The following is a 19,654-nucleotide window of genomic DNA, read 5'->3' on the forward strand; positions in this document are numbered from 1 at the left end:
TAGGCGTAGTAAAGCGAGATGCTATCCACACAGTAAGGTTTGTATTCCCACTCGAAGCGTGTCCAAAAGATTGATATTGGTATGCACTGGAGGAGTAGTGCGAAAAAGAATGCGACCGTCCAAGATGCAAGAAGAGCTGTGAAGCCGTAAACCGTGAAACGAAACCATTGCCTTGCGCTGAATATGCGTCCAAAAAGGACCACGACACTAAGCTTTGAGAGGCCCACGGCGGTGACTGAGCAGATTTGGATGGCCACCCTGCACTATTGAAGCGTGTCAGTCAGAAACTTCCGTCCATGATTCTCTTCGCACCTTTTCGTAGATGATCAGTCCATGATCGTGATGGAAATTGCCGTTAGCATCTTTGACTTGACGATGATGCCTGTCAAGCTCGCTCACACACGCGCCAACTGTGCTTATTAGTGAATGTTGCAAGCCAGACGATAAATGAAAGTACTAATCAGGAGGCATATCGCGCTTGCAAAGGCAGAAAGCTTCGAGCTGTCAGTCAATCGTATAGCTCGATCTCTGTTCTGTCGACTTACAGCTGCAGGTATGACCAGGAAATCATCCGGTGCGCAGCGGGCGCGGATTAAGTGACGAGCATAGAAGCGCAGTGAAGCCCCTACGATCGGGATTGTAGCAAATACTGCACCAAGCGCAATGACCAATGCCTTTGTCGTGCCCTCAATCATTTTGTCGATGACCTTTGGATGAGATGATTGAACGAGAAAAGAAGACACCAGAGCATTTTTTGAGGGATGGGGGGGCTGGTATCCCATCAGGTGTTAAGATGAGGGATGGAGCTCTAGCCCGGCAACACCTCCCTCATTAGAGGTAGCCGTGGGTGCGATCGGATGGGAACACGATGATAAGGAATCCAATCACTTTCCGACATTTGGGTGAAGGGTGGTGTAATTCCCCGCTTTTGCCTCTTTCATTAGGAATTTTCACGTAAGCCAAGAGAGTGAATCAACACGTTCGCGTGATAGGTTGGCTTGGCACGGTTCTTGGTGTAATTACACTTCCCGGGAAATATCAAGATAGCCACAACAGGTCGCTGCGAGCGCTCTTGTGTCTGACGTCTTCTTCCAAAACTGCAGCAAGGAATATGCTGACACGAAGGGTCGTGTCCGAAGCAGAAGCCCGACATCTGCGGTAGGAGCCATAGGTCTTTGCAAGAGACGAGATTGCAAAAAAGTGTGAAATACAACATTCTGATTGACTTCTGAATGTCATCTTACACACAGGCCAAGAAGCAACTTATGGATGCCATATTCCTCGAATTCGTATGTAACACGATTTGACTGTAAAGTAGCAGCGCCTCATTTCAAGAATGACAAGGATTGTGAAGATCTTGTAGCAATGGTCCGCGCATCGCTGCCAGGAAAGGCTAGCTAATGGGTGTGGTCACACTTGAAAGAGTGAATTTTATCGGCTGCACTTAACTTGCATCTTCAGCTGCTATCTCGCCATCGCCGCAAGCGGCAGCAAGCAGTGTCGAATGATCATTTTTCTGGGGATGCCATTGTTCTCCAAGTTCCGTAGATTTCAGACGCATAGACCTACTAATAAATGGCCCGGCAAAGTTCAAAGATTCAAGATACGAAATTTACCTCTACTGATGCCTCGTCACATGGAGGGACAGATTTCCCTATCATGCCATAGAATGTAGCCCAATCTTAGTGCTTCAATTGACCTCGCAGGAGATTAGAAAGTGAAGTAAAACTCAGCTCAAAAACGGTCTTGCCACTTCTATTTGCCGGATTTATTGCCATGAAATTCGAGCTTGTCGTGAGATTGTCAAGCTTCTAGGTGTGGAATCGTCGACGACTGGGGATTTCAGGCCATAGAGACAAACACAACTAGGCAAAGTCAGAATTGTGACTCCTGCCCGGAAAGTAATGGCGCCGTGAAGCAATGGTGTGATAGAGGCAAGTGGTCATTAGACCCAGCCCTAAAGGATGACAAGTTAAGGTTGCCGTTGTAGGCGCTTCGTCCCTGGGCGGAAGATCCCGGGCCCTTTGAATATCACGTGGCCTTGGTAGGTCGTTCTTACATGTCCGTCCTACTCTTCCCAACATCATGAACGACTTGCAGCGAGATCGAACAGTCCACAATCAAAACATCTATTAAGTATATCGCTGTACCCTTACCTCTCCATCAATCGCCTCAAGTAACAACAACAATGTCCTCTCCCCGCCCCCCGAAACGTCCTCGTTCCCCGTCTCCTACCACATCTCAACCACCCCTCAAACGTCCACTCAGAGACATCAAGAACGAAACTCCTGTATCCCACCCTCGCAAGCGCCCCGGAGCTTCCTCTCGTGTTCCTCAGTCCCAAGCAAACCAGATCCAGGCCCGCCAAGCAGCGCGAGAAGCCGAAGCCAATTCCTTCGCCAAAACCGCCCGAGGCAATGAAGAGGTCGTTCGTCAGCATTACAATGCTGTTCCACAGAGAGGCAGAGAATGGAGAAAGACAGAGAGCACGATCAAAGGATTGCGGAGCTTCAACAATTGGGTAAAGAGCACGATCATACACAAATTCGCGCCTCGTGAAGAAGACGATGATGGCCGTGATCATGGGAGAGAAGCTCCCTTGAATGTTCTTGATGTGGGGTGTGGAAAAGGTGGGGACCTGGGGAAATGGGCTCAGTCGCCTCAGCCGGTTGGATGTTATGTTGGCGTCGATCCAGCGGAGGTTTCAATCGAGCAGGCAAGAGAACGGTATGCACAGATGCGAGGTGGAGGTGGAGGGAGAGGTGGGAGAGGAGGCAGAGGGGGCTATCACGGTGGGGACAGGAAGAGAACGTTTGATGCTTTCTTCATCGTTGATGACGCTTTTACAAATTCTCTGGGCGATCTACCTATCATCCAGCAAATTGGGTTTGGGCCAGGCTCGCGATGGGGACCTTCAGGCGGATTCGACGTGGTGAGCATGATGTTCTGCATGCATTACGCGTTTGAGAATGAGGCGAAGGCGAGGGGTATGCTCGCAAACGTGGCTAGTTCGCTGAAGAAGGGAGGAAGATTTGTTGGGGTCATACCGAACAGTGATGAGTTGAAGAAGGGGGTCGTGGATTGGTACAAGAAGCAGAGCGATAAAAAACAGTCTGGCGAAACACAGGAGAGAAACGAGAAGAAAGAGCCTGCAGTGAACGGCCATCACACTACCAAAGAACCACCAGACGATCCTACAGTGGCCTCACAAGCACTCAACAACATCACAGAGCCCGCCCCCGACATGCCCCCACCGGACTCCTTAGCCCCAAACGGCACCGATCCTTCGAGCTCTCAACCTCTCCCTTCCACCGAAGATCCCCCTCCCCAACCCACTTCCACAAAAGAGGTACCACCCGAGCAACCATCAACAGACGACTCCAACCTCACTCCCTCTCCAACGCCCGAATGGTCCAACCCCCTCTACCGCGTCCACTTCTCCAATTTTCCGCCTTCCGACGGGCTCTTCCGGGGCACCTACGGGTGGAAATACAGCTTCTTCCTCGCAGAGGCGGTTGACACGGTGCCAGAATACGTCGTGCCCTGGGAAGCCTTCCGCCACATCGCCGAAGACTACAACCTCGAACTACAATGGAGGAGGGGCTTCCATCAGATCTGGGAGGATGAGAGCCACAGTCGGGTCTTTGGGCCGCTGAGCGAACGGATGGGGGTGAGGGGCAAAGATGGGGGGAGTTGTTGCTGAGCGAGGAGGAGTGGGAGGCTGTGGGGTTTTATCAGGGGTTTTGCTTTTATAAGGTCTGAGGGGTTGGAGGAGGGAGGGTGGTGGTGGGCAGGTCGGCGGCTGCGAAATCCGTTCAGTGAGATAGGACAAGTATGCCTCTATCCAAGCGAGCCGCATACTTGCAACAATGTTATATCTATTCCACATTGTTGTCCTTCCTACTTGCAAGTGTCAATCCTCCATCAAAGCCTCGTTCCATCCATCCATCCATCAATTCTACGCCCCTCCCGCATCCTTCAGCACCAACATTCCCCTCCCTAACCCTCCCATCCATCAACTTCCAACCCAAGTTTCACAAAACAACACCCACAGCCCTCTAACGCTGCTAAAACACACACGAGCAGACGTGTTGCGTTTTAAAAGAAAGATTGATTCTTTATCGCTTAGTTTGCGATAGGCAAGGGGAGGGAAGGGGGAGAGAGGAGAGAGCGGGTGCTACGCCATGGAGGAGAGGATCGCAGCGTTTTAGATCACTTATCTTCGATTAGTGAAATACGATTCGTGATGATTTCGTAATCGTTGTGAGTACGGGAGAAGAGAAGATGGAGGGAGGGAGTAAGTTGGGGCTGGGCTTTAAAGAGCGTTTCGCGCGACTGCAGGTATTCCATTGTTTGAACCATCATCATGAGCTGTTGGGGTCTGCGATGTTGGCCTTCTGTGGAAAAAATGAAGATTCTGGAGCAGAGGTGTATGAATCCGATGATATATCATGTCTCGCGAATACGGAGACTATTTTGATGAGAACATTTCTTGCCCTTTAGAGCCACGCTTTGTAGCTCATGTGACAGCCATGCTGTATTCTAGATCTTAGAGGGTGACGACCAGCTTACTGGCAGAGACACCCTTCTTCAAAACATCCAGCGCCTCTTGCACGAACTCGAGGCCATGACCAACAACCCTCGGTTCCGGCGCCGCCACGAATTTCCCTTGCGCCAGCGCCTCGGGCAGGAAATCCTCAAAGACGACTTTACTCACCTCCGTGTCCCTGATATTCGTAGACTGGACGAATTCCACCTTCACACCCTCTGGCAAAATCTCAGGCTTGGGCAGAGAAGCCGTTGCCAGGAATTTATTGCCTTTAGATCTCTCGAGAATGGTCAGACAGGGTTCGGTGCCGCCGGGAGCGGCGTTGAGAGCGCCAGCGATCATCTTGTCCTTGAGAGTGGCAACGATGTCGTCGACGACGCTAGAGCTGTGATAGTCGAAGACCTGACTTGCGCCAAGCCTTTCGACCAGGTCGAAGTTGGATGGGGAAGCGGTGACAAAGACCTCATAGCCTGCCGCGACGGCTAATTGAATGGCGTTGCAGCCTACACTACTCGCGCCACCCCAGATAAGCAAAGCCTGACCCGTTGGTTCGGCATGGGCAGATGGATATTGCAGTGCCAACCTATCCTTCTGGAAAAGGCCAGAAGCGGCCGTCGTCAACCCCAGGGGAAAGATAGCTGCTTCTTCAAACTTCATAGACTCTGGGATAGGGGAGGTCATGTGTTCCGCGACTATCGAATACGCCTGAAAAGCGCCCTCTGAGGCTCTGTTCGTGACGGTGCCGAGGCAAATGGCGAGCACGCGGTCACCGACTTTGAAGCGCGTGACTGCACTGCCGACTTCGGTCACGGTGCCTGCGACGTCCTCACCGAAGATGAAGGGGTAGCTGATGTAGGCGAATGCGTCCAGCCCGGCCGTCTGGAGGACGTGGTCGGCGGGGTTGACGGCGATTGCGTGATTGGCGATCACGAGTTCGGAGGCATGGGGGGAGGTGTAGGGAGCTGGTTGGATGACAAGAGGTGTGGCGAGGGCGTTCTGCCAGGCTGCTCTGTTTTGGGGCATGCCTGATTGGTTTTCTTAAAGGTAAGATCGTGGTGGCGAGAAAGCGAGGAGGAAGATGAGGCTGAAAGGGCAGTGAAGGAGGGGGAAGATAGTTCAAGGAGTAGCTGTTTAGTAGAACGTCGCGTATAGGGATTATATAAGGCTTGTTATTACTTGCATATACGACTTACATCTGCACATCAAACCTGGCGGTGAAGCCTGCTGAGATAATAGTCTTTATGTCCGACGTTCGGGGTTAAGCATAGTGCATCTACCTGCTGAATAGAGAAATCTTGACGAATACGATCGGTGACGAGACGAGGCCTCTGGTGATTCAAGGCGTCGTTAGATTTATCACCGAGAAATATACCCTTTAGTGTTGTGGTAGCCGCCTGCCACGTGCAGTGACTGCGGAGCGCGGCTGCTGGCGAGCGATTGTACCCTGTTGCTGCCTTGATGTTCCAGCATCGCGGGACTGTTTAAGAGGGCGGAAGGTATCCCCTCGTAGTGTCAACGTATTCCATTATCATCGATGCAACAACCCGTTGTGACAATTCTGAAAGGGGTCTGTGCTACCCTTCAGCCTGCTGTCACTTGCAAGCTGGGAGTAAGCGTGGCATGATGTCAGCAATCGGTCGGATTGGCCAAGGTAGAGCCTTGCAATGCAAACAGTCACAGGTCACGATACACCCTCATAAGAAGATCGTACAGGGAGGCCACGGTGGCCATGGCTAGAATGACTCTTCGAAGAGGCAGAGTTGCACGAGATAGACTGTCGGTCGTCCATCCTAAAGAGCGAGTCCAAATGCACTAAGCTCACCTGGCTCTAGCGTACTTACTGACGCTAGCTTATCTCCGTCCGAGGCTTGGCATCGTCGGCGACGACGGTGCACAAGCTTGAAGGTCTACAGTCCTTTCGCTACGTCACGGCAAATCAAATCAGCAATTGTTCCTTCCCGCGAAAGAAGCGAATACTACCAACGATATATGCTTGAGCATCTGCTCTCTCACGGTCAATTACCGAACGACCAATAGAGACCCATGTCGGCAAAGCCACTTCGCTGCTGCGCCTAGCAGTTAGCCTGACGCGATGGATGTCTACCCCACCCTCAATGGCTCACTGCCTCCACATAATCAGTCACGATTCCCTCATCAGGATAAGCCTCATGCAGGACGAACTTCGCGACTGTGGAACCATCCTGAGGCAGAGTCATAATCGCGGCGTTTTCATTTCCCCCCGTCGCGTGCTTTGGGGGGGCTGCAGGTCAGTACCAGAGCCCACGGTAAGCAGTTCGAACTCCTGGCCGCAGCACTCGCGTAAAATGACCCCCATCCCTTGTGTCTACCGGGATGTTTTCAGTCTTACTGCTGGGTTTGAGTGCAAAGCCACACTAGAAGAGGAGCCGTTTATGTCACCTGGCAACTAGCCACAAAGTGCGGCACCGCCAGGCAGCAATTGACGAGTGAAAGGCCTTCTCGGATGGGTTTAGTAGCAGGACGGGTATGCAGCCCCAGTCGGCAATGGTGTGCATCGTGGACACTAAAAGGTCAAGCCGTCTCAATTGATGCCTATGAGTCGACGCTAGGCAGCTCTCGATCAACAGGCATCAGGCTTGCAAGTGAACAATCCTCAACTGCGCATTCTACTTAACTCCATCATTCCTCAATTGCTTCCTTCTCTCCTTAACATTCAAGAATCTGTTACAACTGCGACTGGTCTCTGACTGCCTCAATCCTTTACACTTGGCGCTTCAGGTGACTTCGCCATCAAACATTCTTGAAACATTCCCTCAACGATCAAGCCTCACCACCCAAACCAACAACACTGAGACATACCCAAAATACCAACCCCATTGCTGGCGCGAGATCAAACACTACATCAGATAAAAGCAAATACAGCCTCGAACACTTTTCCATATAAATCCTCATCATCTTCCACAGTGTCTCCATACAAGACTACCAAATATTATACAATCCCAACATCCCCGCCGGCAACATACGAGTACATACCAGCATCGCCCAAGTACTCCGTTGCCGAGATCAAACCTGCATTGAAATCCCCCAGCTCTCCCACAATGCCTGGCAGACGAACCAGTTCAAGGCAAGTGGGCTTCGCGCCGGTGGAGGCGACTTACTCCCGCCTTCCACGCGACGATGAAGCCTACGTGATGAAAGCCTTTGCCAAACATTCCGCCCATTGCACCCAATGCTCTGACCCATACAAAACCCATCTCAAAGGCGGCAGCCTATGCGCCAAAGGGACTCGTCGCGCCCAGGACGTCGCCGACTATGTGATCAACAAAGCTGGCCTCGCCTTCTCTGTGGTCGACCTCGAGCAGAAACATAAGCGAATCCAGGTCGAGATCCCAGCCGACTGCAGCGCCGTGCGAGACTTACTGAAAGCTATGGAGCGTGGTCTGCGCCTCCAGTCTTCGAAGCCAATCGAGAGCTACGATAAGCATTATTACGTCCCATCACGGCGGCAGCACAAGGAGAACGACTTAGAGCACGAGCTCGAATCATCACACTCATCTAGCCCGCGGCGACATCACGACGATGACTATGAGCCAATTGCGCCGAAATCCAAGGGAAAGGCCCCAGCTCGTTCTCAAAGCACACGACACCACCAGCGCCCACAGTCGACTCACATCCCCAGCAACCACCACCGGCAGCCGAATTACTACACCATTGCGCCGCAGGGTGTGGCTCCTGTGCCTGCCTATTCTTATGCGCAGCCTAGTTATGGCTATTGGTACTGAATGAATGACACAATCTCTTTAATGCAATATGAAGCAATGATCAATGACTCAAAACGCACGTGAGGCAGCAGCACGAGAGGACTCGGCGCCTATCCACGACAAAGTAATTGTCATGCCACGCACAAGACGATGAGGAATGAGCACGGCCCTGAAACACGGACGAAGCTTTCGATCTTGGCGTGACATAGGGGGGGAGAGGGAGGGATAGGGATGCTTTTCGGCCCTTTCATACAACACTTCTTGCTGTTATGCCGTTTCAGATTTCTGTTTTGGACTGGACGAGCAGGTCGCGGAAGATGGGTGGTGGATGGTTGGCTAATGGATTGGACTTGGCCCTCGTTGGGGGGAGGAAGAAGGGTATCTATTTATGAATCCTGAAGAAGTGTGAAGGGGAAGACGATGAAGCTGAAGAAATGGATAGAGTGGGGTCGGAGATGGTATTCGCTTGCTTTGTTTGCACATGCACGCTCATCCATAGCTTTCCCCACCATATCGAAAAATGAAACTCTTTTCACACAACCCTTTCCCCAATCCGTGTTTGTGCTTCTTGCAGCTTTCCTCTCCCTTGCTTCAAGTCCCCCTCCTGCCACGCACACGCACACCCACGCACGCACACACACAAAACATACAACTTAACCAACCTCTCGCCCACCCCTTTTCCCTTTCCCCTTCTCCCTCGTCCAAACGAAACTGTAGGAATCCTCCCTATTATTCCACGCCAGAATACAGCCTGAAGATCTCTCCCCTCCCCTCCCGTAACCGCCGGGCCTCAACCGGGCCGCATGAACAATCCACGCACTCCCTCCCAACCAACGATCAGGATCTAGTGGAGACGCGAAGGATGCGAAACCGTGTCGTAGAATATCGTAGACACGTGTCTGTCCGTGCAATCCCGCTGATGGAAAGGAGGCTTTGGGAAGGGGATGGGTAAGGCTGAGTGCGCGGGCAGAATCCTCAAGTTCGTTGGGCACCGGCTCAGATGGAGGGGTGGGGGGCTATGCTTTACCTCCGAGCAACCCCATAATGCTGCAGGTACCTACTTCGATGGTAGATGGGCGGGATTTGATGGGAAGGGGATAGTGGCTACTCGGTAATTTGCTTGGCTGAGAAGCCCTGGGGGGTGGGTGCGGTATGTGACACCCAATTCAACGTAAGAAGGGGGGAAAATATGGATAGGGGATAGTGCGGTAAGATGTAGGCAGATGCGAGGATGCCCGTGTTTGGACCCTGGTTCGATGGGAGAAAGGGGAATTGATGGAAATGGATTAGTGCGCGCAGCAGCGAGGGGTGAGGGGGAGGGGGAGGGGGAAGGGGGAAGGAAAGAAAACGATTGGTTCTGTGCGATCTGACACTTGCTTCGACGGAAAGAAAGGGTAATTGATGAGATAGGACTAGAGGGGATTAGATGCCGTGGCAGATATGGACAGTGTTTGGATGGGAGAGGGAGGGAATTGATGGATGGGGTTAGCGTAGATTTGGGAGGAAATGATGTGATTCAAGAGATTGTGCTGGCTATGAAGGAAAGTACTTTCCACGTTAAGCATGGTTGCGATGTCAAAAATTTTCCAGCGCCTGACGGTGTTCTCCAAAATCGTCGTCCATCGTATAGAATCCGCTATAGCATTGCTACCGGCTCATGATGTAGGCCCGCTGCAAGAGGGACAGCACTGACTCCGAGATTGCCCAAAGATTGGCTCGCCCAGGTCGTGGCATTAGATTCGTGGGGGCTTCCATATCTTGCGGTACCGTGTTTCCCAGCTTTGTATGACAAGAATCCTCCGATTTGGAATTTGAGAACGTTTTTTGAGTCTGCTGAATCTGTCGACAACGGAGTAATTCATCGACTGATTCCTGAGACTAATTAAGTTTCAAGAGCTCCTCCGTTGCAACATTAGTAAACACCGAACCAGTTTCCTTGAGCTCTGGCGGGCTGATGCAATATTGTGTCATCATTCATGACCTTCGTGGGCCTCAACACGTGAGAGTGGTTCCAACGAAGAATCTTTGCTTTTCTCGAGAGATGTGGTTTCCGGATCTTTGCACCACCGCGCAAAGTTCTTATATTCGTCGAGGACATGGCGATAAAACTCAATGATCGGATCTATCAATGTCTTCTTCAAGACTCCGGATTGATTGGCCTTAGACTCTTCATGTGAATGTTCCGACTGGTTAGGGCGCAACTCTTGGGATGTGGAGTACGTGGTTTGATTCTTTCCTTCAAATTCCTCTGCGTCTGTTGAGGGCGAGTCCACGGTTGATTGAGTGCCACTCCCCAGTTTGGAATAAGTACTCTCCTTTTCAAGCTGTTGGATGACCAGATCACGCTTTGATAGTAGAGCTACCAACATTGCCTGTCCAACGATCACCCAAGGTGCCCACTGCCCAACAGCACTCATGGAGTCAGCATCCGGTATGGTTGTCCATCGAGCCACTTCGAATGTGATAATGTGTGCTACCAAAAGTAGAGGGCATACTATCACCGTCAAGACCGCGAGGAGATAGGTTCCTCCGGCCAGTATTACAGCATCCCATTCAAGAATCATCAAGAGCCATTTGTTTGGAGAAAGATTGACATTTGAAGAAGACTTTCGGGCGAGAGTGAGATATATGTAGTCTCTGATCTCGCGTGGGGATCGACGATTAGATAGCGCAGCGATGATGCCTTGAAAAACGACAATTGGAAGTACGATAAGGGAGCTTTGATGCATCCAAACTTCTATCCTGACCGGTGTCCGCATCTTTGGTCTTGTATTCTTGTTGGGAATTTGGCTCTCATCCATCCAAAGATGACATTGTGAATTCGATAGAAGCTGCAAGTCCTTTTCTTCACGAAATATCGATGGAGCGTGGATTTGATCGCAAGGGTTACTGCATCCATACTCATTGATGAAAGCATCATCTATCGCGCTATATTTGCCATCTTTCTGCGCACTTGGGCTCTTGGAGCATGTCACCTGGCTCATGTTAGGCCTGAACACGTCTGTTTCCTTTGTTTCCTTATTTTGTCCCCAGACAGTATGATGCCACACGCAAAAATATCCAATGAGTACAAGGAAAGACCAGTAAATAACTATTGTGTGTCCGGCGGTATCATTATCAGATTCGTCATCTTTACTGGTTTGATCCTTTGAACTTTTGAACCTTTCACCAAGCTTTCTAAGCGTGTCGCTCCACGTGATCAGTGGAACCGCAATGAGACAAGCAGAACCCAGGATTGTTAGTAGCGCGGAGGTATCATTTTCGAAAAACGGCGCCGGACCTCTCCATACCAAGAGACACGCATGTACAGCTGCAGCTCCTGAGTAAGTGAGTGCAGTAGCCAAAGAGCCTGCGACAAGCCAGGGATGATGTCTCGAGAAGAATGAGAAGACCAAAGTACAGTAGTAAAGTAAGCGATTCAAAAATGAGTAGTTGCCCTTGTTTGTTTAGCCCTCATTATCACACCAGGTCAATTAGCACCTACGCTTGTTGGATAGACACAGATGGCATCATAAGTGCCATTGCTCAAGGATATGAGCGAAGGATTCGTTGTTTCGTAATCGTCTTCATCGTCCTGAGCGAGTACTTTAATCACTATAATACTGAACATACATGTCAATATGCAGATTGTTGGTAAATATGGTGTCATTTTTGAGATTTCTGAGTAAATTTTTTGTGTGGGTAGAGGCAATTACTCATGAACACTTGTGATTGCAATGAAGCACGAAAAGAATTGAGACGTCTTATCGGTGTTCATATCGCCATGTTTCACAGCCTCGCCACTCAATGTACGTTGCCGGCAATCGTCCATGTCAATTATCGTCGACAGCCACATGATAACTCACCAGCCTGTCAACATGCGAGTACGCTGATACTCGGAGATTTATGCATGCTGTGCATGAACCTGCACAGCACTAGAGATGTCTGGCATGCGCAGGAAGTTGGAAGCCCAAATAGCTAACGTCTTAAGCCAGGTTCCAAGGATATGTCAATGCACAAGCCTTCCATCACTCCTCGCCGCCTCTTGTTATTTGCCCCGCACTAGCCAAGTGTCTTTACGGCTGTGCCTAGAAGTTTGCCTTGCTGCAATATCGATATGCTGAGCCAGCGACTATCTTTAGAAGGATGAGCCACGGTACGAGTTAGGCTTGCAGCATCATTAGGCTTTAAGAAAAGCGACCGGCATCGTATTTCGTTAGAAACACGTAGTAGGCTTTTGAGAATGCAAATCAATCGACTTGACTTAGCAGTAGCTACCCGACCCTGCACCAGCAGCAGCAATGTGCACGAGAAATTGACTGATTCGAATGATTCCTGCACACCAATGCGAGAGATAGCTTTATTGACACCATCGAATGCTGCAGAATAGACTTCACTGAAACTTTAGAGCAAACGAGTCAAAGTAATGGACCATTTCAAGCTTTGCGGACGAGGCATCGAGCGATTTGAAGTGGTCTTCGTCAGCTGCAGCTTAGCCACCTTGTCCAGGATAGAAGCTGAGATTCAAAGAAAACAAGGTGCATTGATAGCTCTCCTTGACAGCAGACCTTGATGCTCGTTCTTGCCGTTCGATACCCTCTCGACGGCGATGGATATAGGAGATGGAGTGGTGTTTAGGGACGAGAGCGGTGAAAACTCCCCTAGACCATCTCCGGCAGCGGGCCGCCCAAGCCAAGAGATGATTGAGTTTCCGCCGCAACACTCGAGGAATTGCGAGTCTTTAGTCTTGCTGATGCAGTTCACAGACAAATACAGCTTCATACTCAACATCTCCACCTCCATCAGACCCGACAACGTCTCCAGCTACTAGTTCTCCTCGTATTTACACACCAAGAAACGATCCAATATCGATCGCTGCACTTACCAGCTGCACATGCAAAGCTAGCCCCACTTTTCTACAACGCATATACCCCGCTGGCCCATCATGGATGTAGCCTACGATCACGTTCAAGAGAAGAATTTCCCAGAAGATGCTAAGAAGAGTGATAAAGGCGAGAAGACCACAGATCCCGACCATCCTGATGAGGCCACCGTGCCCAAGCCAACATTGAATTCCGAGTTCCAAGAAGCCTACAAATCCATATCAAGCACGCCCTGGGGAGCAAAGCTCGGTGGCTTCTTCAGCGATGTCAGGAAGCAGAGCTCTACATTCTACGAAGAAGCACGACAAGAAGCCACCGCCGTCTCAGGAGAAGCAGTGAAAGGCTTCCAAGACCTCCGCTCCACACTAGCCGTCCGGGCACGTAGCCTCAGTGGGGCCGACAACACCCTCAACGCTACTAAGAGTGCCCCCAAAGAAGGAGAGCAAGATCAAGGAACTGCCGAGAGCACAGGCGCAGAAGACGGCGATACCCCAAAAGACACAACCGAAGAAGGCCTTAATTGGCAACGTTTCCGCTCTGAAGCAGCCAAACGGCTCAAAGACCTTGAAAAAGCCGAAGAAGCAGCCGACGCCGCCATCTTTCGCTTTGGCAAAAACCTCGGCTCCTTCCTCAAAGACGCCGTCACTATCTCTGCCCCCTCAGACGAAGACTCTGGCAAATCCAAAGTTCTCTTCGAGAGTAAAGGTGCGGATGGGAAGAGAGTCATTCACTCCACGCGCCTCGAGGCACAGTTACACGCGATTCATTCCTCAGCAGAGAAGTTCCTCGCAGATCCAGAGGAGGTGAATGATGGGGAGTGGGCGAAGTGGAAAGAGGAATTTAGCGTAGAAAAGAAAACCAATGAGATTGCGAGGGACTTGGAGAGGTATCAGGAGCTGAAGGTCACGCACTCGAAGATTGTGCCGGAAAAGGTCGAGTACGCGGACTTTTGGCGGCGGTATTACTTTCTGAGGATGTTGTTGGAGAGGGAGGAGCTGCGGAGGAGGGAGGTGTTAAAAGGTACTCCAACCCACTCGACCTTGCCCATCACCCATCTACATTATTCCCATCGCTAACACCCCTACAGGCGCCACCCTCCCCACCTCCGAAGAACCCTCCTGGGACGACGACTCCGACTCCGACTCTTCACCTACCCCCCAACAACCTTCACAGCTCCCGTCTACCCCTCCCACTACGTCTACAGACCCCAACGCCTCCTCAGAGACCCCACAACAACCCGCTCGCAACGCCTCTCCCGCCTCCCTAAAGACAATCCATCCGGCACCAGACTCAGATTCCCATCTAAAGCCTTCAGAGCCAAGACGGTCACAGGATGAGAAATCCCAGGCGGACTCAGACGCGAGCTATGATCTTGTCAGCGGGGCTACCAGTCGCACGCCCGGGAGTCCGCGGGAGAAGAGGGAGGATGAGGAAGAGGATTGGGAGTGAGTGTGAGGTCGATCGACGCTTGTACTGTAAATGGCGAGGATAGAAACGACAAAGGTGTTTAGGAAAGGCGTTGATGGGAACGGAATGTTTGCGAGTACGGGTTATGTGTGCATTAGATATAGTGATACTACCCAGACCAGAGAGATTGAATGGATGGAGAAGGCACTATTCACACATGTCTAGCCGCCTTTACTACTCATACTTTGCTACTTCCCCAGTAAAGACGCAAAGAAACGTCATCTACCCCTTACCTGGCACCAACTACCATTTCATCCCATCCCAATCAATCCCACAACCCCACTCTAGTCCTCTCTAGCCGTCTCGAACCTCTCGAGACCAGGCCTTTCCACTGCTTCGGCTGTTTTATGTAATACACCACTCGCGTCCTCGACCGTCATCCTCCTCCCCCCCACCGCCTCCGCGATGGGAGTCGTCTCGCCTGAGCCCTCCCCATCCCCATCTCCCACCTCTCCCGCACCTTCCTGCTCTACAGCTGGTCGTGAAGGTGGAGACGGAGCAGGAGCGGGGGCGGGGCCTTGGTGTAAGACGCCGCTGGAGTCTTCGAGAGTCATACGTCTGGGTGGTGCTTGCTCATTCATAACTGGAGAAGAGGTGGGGGGTGAGGAGGAAATGTGAGATGGGGCAGGCTGAGAGGGTGCTTGCTGTGGTGGGGATGGGGGTGCAGCGCCATGATGCAGCACGCCGGTTGCGTCTTCGAGGGTCATTCTCCTATCCTCTGCGGCAGCGGCAGCGGGAGAGTTGTCGATATCTACGCCCTTTGCTTGACTTGGGTCGTTCTCTACTGGTGTGGACGTTGCGGCTGGGGGAGGAGCCGGTGGTGGTGCAGGACCTTTGTGCAACACACCTCCTGCGTCCTCCATGGTCATCCTTCGGTCTTCTACACCAGCGCCAAGAGGCATGTTTTCGCCTAATTGTTTTCCCTTTTCATCGCCTTTTGGCGTTCCGACAGGTGCTTGGCTCATCAGCGTCAGAGTGCTTGCGTTGCGCCCGTCGTCAAGGAGCTGGGTGCCTAGCTTGAAGGGAAAGGCTTTACCTCCTGCTGAAGGACGGGGTTGGTCTGCGGCATTGACTACGGGCTCTGTGGAAGTCGTGGTGATGGTTGGGACATCATTGGTCTCTTGCTGTTTCTGGCGTAATTCCTTAAGCCCCATTTTCTCATCAACGTCATCTTGGGCTGTGTAAGTGACTGTCCTCCTGCGTGACTTAGAACGCGAAGTTGATGGCCTAGTAGGGTTCGTATTACTTGTCTTGTCTTCGGACACTGCTGCCTTCTCCACCTCTTTGTCAGCTTTCTCTTCCCGCTCGATTGTGTTCTCGTCGTGTGAGCTGCCCCAGCGTGACCATAGGCTCATGCCCCAACTTCGTTTGTTCTTCTGCTCCGCCACTTGCATTTTCAGACCCCTGCGACCTGCCAATGCTGAAGGCGGGGGTACATCGTCCTCGTCAAAAGTTTGAAAGCCCTCTGCCATCTCCTTGGCGCGTTGCTTCTGTACCTTTCGTTTCTCGCGAGCGTACTTCCCGTCCCACTTGGCTTTCGCCTTGAGCCATTTGCGTACTGGACCTGACTTGATCACGCAGATGTCATTGGCGGGTACGTTCAGAGCAGGAAGTGAAGATGCTGGGTCTAGCGGGAAAATATTGCCGTGTCTATCTACTCGTTGACGGATCATATGATTCTTGAAGGGTGGGAGTTGGTCGCCTGCCTTGCCGACTTGATCACTTGCTAATGTGCCACCTTGGGCTACCCCATTTTTCATAGTCGTTTTGGTTTGGGATGGCTTTTTTAGGCTGTCTTCGCCGTCAGTATCTGAGCCTGATGAGATGATTGACATGTCATCATCGTCTTGAATGTCGATCTCGGTCTTTTGTGCTTTCGCGAGAGACCATGCGCCAAATTGAGCGATCGACCGATACATGAATTTAGCAGGTCGCGTGAAGCTCAGAGTTGGGCCAACGTGGCATAAGTCATCCCATACTTGAAGCTGTACGTCAGTGGGTCGGTACTTCTCCAAAATTTCTTTAGCGTTAGGTACATCTTCAAGAAATGCGTCACCAGGTGGATATTTTACTGGATTAGCAGCTTTATGAGCAAGGTAGATCTGCTCATCGCGCAGGATCTCACCTCCACCAACCATTATCAATAGTGGTGGAAGGCCACCCAGAGATGTCTCAATGACAGGCGAAACCAGCGGGTACGACAATAGCTGATTAGTAGTATACATTTGTATTTGGTCTTTGATAGTGACTAGCTTGTCGTCAAGTATTAAGGATAGATCGTGACCTTGGCCTGGTCGATTTTGGCCAGGCTGGTCAGAAGCAGCACCTGTACTGGCATTTTGGTTCCCAATCGATTTCGAATCAATGCGACCAACGGAAAAGCCTTTAACCGCTTCATCTTCGGCAATCTTCCTCTCCTGCTGAGTTGACTTTCGTGGAAGACCTTCATCGACCTTTTCTCTGACGGCATTCATCGCTATCTGTTGTATATCGTCTGTATTAGGAGGTGGCCAAGATGCCGACGGCTTTTGCATGAAGCCATGAGCTGGTATGTAATCTAGTGAGGCGTCGCCAGCAACGCTCGGAAACGAATGGGTCAAGTCGACCCAAGGCGAAATTAGAATCGCACCTGCGGGCAAAGGGAGCCCCTGGTCACGTAGTATTACCAGTATACTGCGGGAGTCAGAAATCTCTCCGCCATTCAATGGAGGCAAACCTACCTGACAATCATGCCTGCCCCGGCAGAGTCGCCAGCCAAGATTACTTCAGTAGGTGACTGTATTGTCAAAATATATAAATAAGCCGCCAAGCAGTCAAAGAGACCACAGGGAAACGGGAATTGCGGTGCCAATCTGTAACGAGCTAATGTTTATCAACAATGAACAGTGTCAATCTGGAGATGGTGCTCACTAGAACATGTCAGTGATGCCTCTGAAAGCTCTGAGGGAGATATTCCCACCGTGCGAATACACGAGCCTCCAACTTGCGTGCGTGTCGCTGTAATTGATATCTGTGCTCGTCCACGCTGCCAAAAAAATATGCGCCACCGTGCACATAAAGCATGACCCTATTTCCTTTTGTGCCGGAATGTTTTCTTTTCGCGTGGTCTCTACGCATCTCTATCCACTCTGCCTCAAGCCTGCCTGTTCTCCATTGCCACCAATTCTCTCCACCGATCTTATCAATGCCATGGTTACCGAGGTGTGAACGCAGGGTATCTGCGGCTTTGGTGACGACATCCTCCGATATTACGACACGATCCACCTTCACCCACCGAGGAGATGGCACCCACTGAGATGTGAAACCCTGTAGCTCTTCAACGGTATGGTGGGAGGCATAGGATAGAAACTGGCGTATGAGCTGTAGACCTTCGTGGTAGGAGATGTGGGCTGTGGGCTTTTGATGTAACGATTTCCTTTTGAGGTACTTTGATCGTCAGCGGATTCTTTGCCACAGCTATACCGACTCACATGTGAGAAGTATGTGTCAATTACTGTAGGGGTGACAGCGGCGCTGACTGAAATCGTGCTGAGTACCATCGCTACTTTGAAGTTGCACAAGATTAAGGATAGAAATACAAGGTATCAAATCAATGGGTTAAATGGGCAGTAGAGTACAAGACTGAGCTGATCAAAACAGCGGCGATTTGAGATCATAGCCCAATTGTTGGGGGTTCATCAGGCTTCGTCGCCTAATGAAGACGTGTTGTCGAAATTCATACTGGCACAAGAAAGTGCGATAGATATAATTCCAAATATATGAGAGCCGGGGGAATGGTCAATGAGCAATGGTGAGAATGAATTTCCGTCGTCATTTTGAGGTCATTCGGCTGCTTCCGCACTTGCGGCGCCAAGCAGTGGAGAAATGGAATTGTTGCAACTTACGGAGTATCGCAAAGCCACTTTCGCTTCACCATTATTTCGATGTCAACAAGTAATGCTGGGCAAGGGCCACAAGGGATTCTAAATAGTGGAGGTGTGGCTCTGCCCCCCTCAGCCGGTATCATTGCAGTGCTTCTAAACTCTCGACGGGGGCTGACTTTCTTCAGAGAGGATACAGGCAAAGTTTGACCTCGCTATTTCCCTCGTGCTATATGCGTGGACGTCTCTGAGTATTGCTGTACAAAACTCATGGGGTGGTCCTGACTCTGCAGAGAAACGTGATTGGCTGGCTGGTCAGGTCTCGGAGCTCATGGCGGAGACGCCTGATGCTGACGTCGAGTACTTGGAGGAATTCCTCGCTAGGGCGGTCAATGATAATTTTGACGTTCATTTCGACGATGGATCAACAACGGAAGTAGCATCAAGAATTAGAGGTTTGAGGAAGATGACGTTAGAAGGGGACTTCAAATTGGTGGACGACATGTATGCCAAATGGCAAGAAAAGCAGGCAACAGGTGGAGAAAAGAAAATATTGGCGAAGCAAGTGGAGGGCAATGAAGACGAAGACACAGATTGGGACAGTGAAGACATGGAAGATGAAGATGACGCGAACATGGAGGATGCGCCACAACTCGTCAAAACCCCTAAGGAAAGAATCATGCCGAAGGTCGACGAGGAAGGCTTCACAGAAATTATAGGGAAGAAGAGAAGGTGATAGGCTATACTGCGTAATGGAAGTTACAGCACAAGACGTACGGTGCTACTGGAAGCCTGCTTCGGGACACCGGGCAGTAGCAAATTGCAAACACGAACAAGTCACAGCCAGCACGCTACCTGCTGCGCGTAATACGCGTGACAGGCTCCCTCATGTACGCATTGGAGGAGTAGACGAATTTGGAAATGTCATTCTAAGCTTTTGAAAGAGGAGAGCTGGCTATTGAGGACCATTGAAAATCGATGGAAAAGAAGAGCACATGTTAAACCTTGTCGCATTCAGACATTTGAGTATGACAATGATATCTTGTACAATCACATCGACTGGCTTGAAGCTATTATCAGAGTACATGTCAACGTACACCCATTGATATTCGTTATCAAATACTCTTGCATTACGGCCGCCTCAAGCAAATCTTCATGGTGACAGGTTCTTCCGAC

The 19,654-nt window shown here is 50.9% G+C and overlaps 7 protein-coding genes across 7 annotated transcripts; 4 read left to right on the top strand and 3 right to left on the bottom strand.

Moving 5' to 3' along the window:
- Positions 1–2,188: 2,188 nt before the first annotated feature.
- On the top strand, positions 2,189–3,703 carry KY384_002795 (uncharacterized protein; the record flags this gene model as incomplete). Its single annotated transcript, XM_044811317.1, has 2 exons — positions 2,189–2,727; positions 3,010–3,703. 2 exons carry the CDS (start codon positions 2,189–2,191, stop codon positions 3,701–3,703), a joined length of 1,233 nt encoding a protein of 410 aa, XP_044672200.1.
- Positions 3,704–4,549: 846 nt separating this feature from the next.
- On the bottom strand, positions 4,550–5,572 carry KY384_002796 (uncharacterized protein; the record flags this gene model as incomplete). The annotated part of the gene is made up of 1 exon (XM_044811318.1): positions 4,550–5,572. One exon carries the CDS (start codon positions 5,570–5,572, stop codon positions 4,550–4,552), a length of 1,023 nt encoding a protein of 340 aa, XP_044672201.1.
- Positions 5,573–7,626: 2,054 nt separating this feature from the next.
- KY384_002797 (uncharacterized protein) lies at positions 7,627–8,310 on the top strand (the record flags this gene model as incomplete). The annotated part of the gene is made up of 1 exon (XM_044811319.1): positions 7,627–8,310. One exon carries the CDS (start codon positions 7,627–7,629, stop codon positions 8,308–8,310), a length of 684 nt encoding a protein of 227 aa, XP_044672202.1.
- A 1,949-nt stretch (positions 8,311–10,259) lies between these two features.
- Positions 10,260–11,938, bottom strand: KY384_002798 (uncharacterized protein; the record flags this gene model as incomplete). Its single annotated transcript, XM_044811320.1, has 2 exons — positions 10,260–11,569; positions 11,770–11,938. 2 exons carry the CDS (start codon positions 11,936–11,938, stop codon positions 10,260–10,262), a joined length of 1,479 nt encoding a protein of 492 aa, XP_044672203.1.
- A 1,275-nt stretch (positions 11,939–13,213) lies between these two features.
- KY384_002799 (uncharacterized protein) lies at positions 13,214–14,600 on the top strand (the record flags this gene model as incomplete). The annotated part of the gene is made up of 2 exons (XM_044811321.1): positions 13,214–14,171; positions 14,239–14,600. 2 exons carry the CDS (start codon positions 13,214–13,216, stop codon positions 14,598–14,600), a joined length of 1,320 nt encoding a protein of 439 aa, XP_044672204.1.
- Positions 14,601–14,902: 302 nt separating this feature from the next.
- On the bottom strand, positions 14,903–17,092 carry KY384_002800 (uncharacterized protein; the record flags this gene model as incomplete). The annotated part of the gene is given in 2 exon segments (XM_044811322.1): positions 14,903–16,159; positions 16,178–17,092. The coding sequence occupies 2 exon segments, from the start codon at positions 17,090–17,092 to the stop codon at positions 14,903–14,905; spliced, it is 2,172 nt and encodes a 723-aa protein (XP_044672205.1).
- A 1,717-nt stretch (positions 17,093–18,809) lies between these two features.
- On the top strand, positions 18,810–19,450 carry KY384_002801 (uncharacterized protein; the record flags this gene model as incomplete). Its single annotated transcript, XM_044811323.1, has 2 exons — positions 18,810–19,210; positions 19,423–19,450. 2 exons carry the CDS (start codon positions 18,810–18,812, stop codon positions 19,448–19,450), a joined length of 429 nt encoding a protein of 142 aa, XP_044672206.1.
- Positions 19,451–19,654: the final 204 nt, after the last annotated feature.

Source organism: Bacidia gigantensis, assembly GCF_019456465.1.
Source record: "Bacidia gigantensis strain McMullin 20006 chromosome Unknown contig_156, whole genome shotgun sequence".
In the NCBI taxonomy this organism is placed as follows: domain Eukaryota; kingdom Fungi; phylum Ascomycota; class Lecanoromycetes; order Lecanorales; family Ramalinaceae; genus Bacidia; species Bacidia gigantensis.